Raw genomic sequence first — 2,690 nt, 5'->3', positions numbered from 1 at the left:
TCAAACTGAGGGACCAGGCGCTCTGCCTAAGGCTAGGTGTTCTGGACACAGGGCCCCATTCAAGAACCTCAGGCCTTGTTTCAAAGGCAGGCTCGGGAGAAACATTAACACCAGGAAATCAGAATTTGATGAAATGTCTACTTTAAATATTGTGCATGGAGATGGAGGGATTGTCCAAAGGTGTTAGGTAATGCTATGTTGCAAAGCAGACACAGGGGCCCAGTGCCCTTCCCAGGGGAGCTTTAAACCTTTCTTGAGGGTGTTACTAAGATGGATTTATTATGACTTGGAAAAAGGAGGCCTTCTTGACTGGGTGAAGCACATACAGTGTAGGAAGCTGACTACTGGACATGTCAGATAGGGAACCTCGAGAATCTCAACCCTTCCCTCCAAGATTAAAAATACAACCCAGCCTGGAATTCCAGGGGCAGTGCGTGTAATCACAATGATTTAAGAACCTGAGGAACGGGGTGAGGGGGGTTGTCCCCTATTATATGCCTTAACCCTGTTTGACTGATCTTGAAAACATGAATTCTGGAATTAATTAGGGATGACAAAAAAGTAAATCAGTCTGTGCAAGTGTACTTCATATTGGGGCTAGTAAATATTGGAAGTTTTTCTAATTATCTCATACCTTAAGGGCACATAAGTCATTGGCCTGGCTAGCTCATTTCGGCTCTAAACAGTAGTCTGCCTCTGCTCAGGGACAGTAACTTACCTTTACTACTTTGCTCTAGGGGTGCTTAAATTCTCCAGTGCTGTGCCACATCAGGACTTTATACCAGGGGCCTAACTCAAATACCACTTATTACATCAATGACTTAAGTGACTAGAGATGATTTAGAAACAATTGTGCCTAAAACTCTGACTTCTGTTATTGATTTTGTATATCAGGCTGTTCAACAGAAAAGTTTGAGGATTCTTTGACAATAACCTGGAGCTACCAGAGAACTTCTACATGAGACAGACAAAACTTTTTACCTTCAAGCTAAAGTCTTGAGACTAAAATAGAGGCCCTGAAATTAACTGGCTCCTCTGAAATGTAGTGCTAACATATCTCATTCATGAATAAATGCCTCCCTTTCTCTCGTTCCCTGTCACTGGGTCAAGATATCCTCTGGGTGTCTGCTCTGGATCAAAGATAGAAGCAGAGTCGCTGCTAGGATGCTTGCTCAGGAAGTTGTCCAGAAATATGGCATTGCAGATTCCATAGCATCTGCTTAGAGGACAGATTTCACAGCTTCTATGTTCTGAGAGTGACCTTGTGAGTGAATAGACCCTTTAACTTGTCTGACAGCCCAAGGAAGGTGGTAGGGCTGCAAAATGGGATGGTTCCCACCTCAGCACAGCTCCTACCTCCACTCACAGCTCAGCATACCGTTTATGAGCTCTTCGTTTTACTAAGTAGTTGAAATGGTTTTTATTACATACTAACTGCTAGTAAATACTAGGTTTGTTTCTAGCCTCCCTTCTGGCCAACCCGTCTTGTGCCCTGTCCCTGTCCCAGGGTTGCACTGCAAGTGCAGGATGGGACAATGATCTCCCCACCTTCACAAAGGCAGGCCTTTCACACTGTACAGAACTGGTAACCGCCTGGGGGATGGAGTGGGTCCATGGGTCAGTCTTCATCTGAGTCACTGGGGCCCATGTACTCGCAGACAGCATCATAGTGAAGCTCCATCAGTCGATTCTCTCTCCGCAGCTGCACCACAACCTGGCTCCGCTCTCTGTCCCGGCCCAGCATACAGCCCACCTAGAGTAGAGGGATGTGGAGTCAGCTAGGCCAACCCAGATACCGGGACACGCTCCCACTCCCATTTCCAGGTCTGGGACTCACCCTTCCAGCATGTGGCCCCAGCACCACCATCACCCGGCTGCCCTCCACCTTGGGGACGAGGGTCTCCAGCATGTCTTCCCTGACTCCTAGAGACAAGGAGAGGGGAGTGAGGCCTGCGGCAAGGGCCAGCCCAGTCAAGGTCCTGTCAGAAGGACCTTTCCTGTATTCCCCGGAGCCCCTCTGTACCCTGTTGACAGACGGGAGTCCCACCACATCCATTTCAGATGAGAAAACCTAAGGAGCAGTTCCTAACAATAGTTGTACTAAAGGGAGCATTTATGTACGATGATGATGGGTGGTGGTAATAACAAGACACTGTTTATCATGGCCATGTTGTAAGCCCTGCTCTGCAACAGGGAGCTCAATGAACGCCCCTACAAGACACCAGTCGCAAGAGGGAGAAATAGGTCATTTCCATGCTAAGTTTGCAGATGGGGAAAGTAGGGCTCCGATAAGTATCTTAATGTTCTGTTGGAGGATGCTGGGCCTTGCAAAAAATCCTGAACTCTGCCCAACCTCCCAGCCTTTGCCTGGGCAGTCTCTTGGCCTAAGACGGTCTTGATCAGCCTCCCGGATGATAATGACCCAGTGGCCATCCCTCAGACTCACCTTCCAGGACCCAGCCTTCATCTGTCCGACACACACAGGTATCTGGGCTAAGGACATCTTCAACTGTCATCTGGGGAGAGATCAGGGGATGTGAGAATGCTAAAAAGTTAAGGGGGCCCGGTCCCTGAGGGAGGAAGGGGACCCAGGCTGTGAGGTTCCCACCTTGGTGTTATAATACTGGCCACCCTTGTGCAGCTTGTCCACAAATCTCACACGCAGGTCCCTGTGCAACCAGTGCTGACTC

General features: G+C 48.6%; 1 protein-coding gene across 1 annotated transcript; it reads right to left on the bottom strand.

The window, feature by feature from the left end:
- Positions 1 to 1,380: 1,380 nt before the first annotated feature.
- GPKOW (G-patch domain and KOW motifs) lies at positions 1,381 to 2,684 on the bottom strand. Its single transcript, XM_011386191.2, has 4 exons — positions 2,609 to 2,684; positions 2,447 to 2,516; positions 1,838 to 1,923; positions 1,381 to 1,753 (listed from the first exon to the last, which is right to left on the bottom strand). Exons 2-4 carry the CDS (start codon positions 2,514 to 2,516, stop codon positions 1,619 to 1,621), a joined length of 291 nt encoding a protein of 96 aa, XP_011384493.1. The 5' UTR covers positions 2,609 to 2,684; the 3' UTR covers positions 1,381 to 1,618.
- Positions 2,685 to 2,690: the final 6 nt, after the last annotated feature.

The sequence above is a fragment of the Pteropus vampyrus genome, unplaced genomic scaffold (genome assembly GCF_000151845.1).
Source record: "Pteropus vampyrus isolate Shadow unplaced genomic scaffold, Pvam_2.0 Scaffold984, whole genome shotgun sequence".
Classification (NCBI taxonomy): Eukaryota; Metazoa; Chordata; class Mammalia; order Chiroptera; family Pteropodidae; genus Pteropus; species Pteropus vampyrus.
The sequence above is the reverse complement of the archived record's forward strand: the minus strand, read 5'-3'. Positions and strand labels throughout refer to the sequence as shown.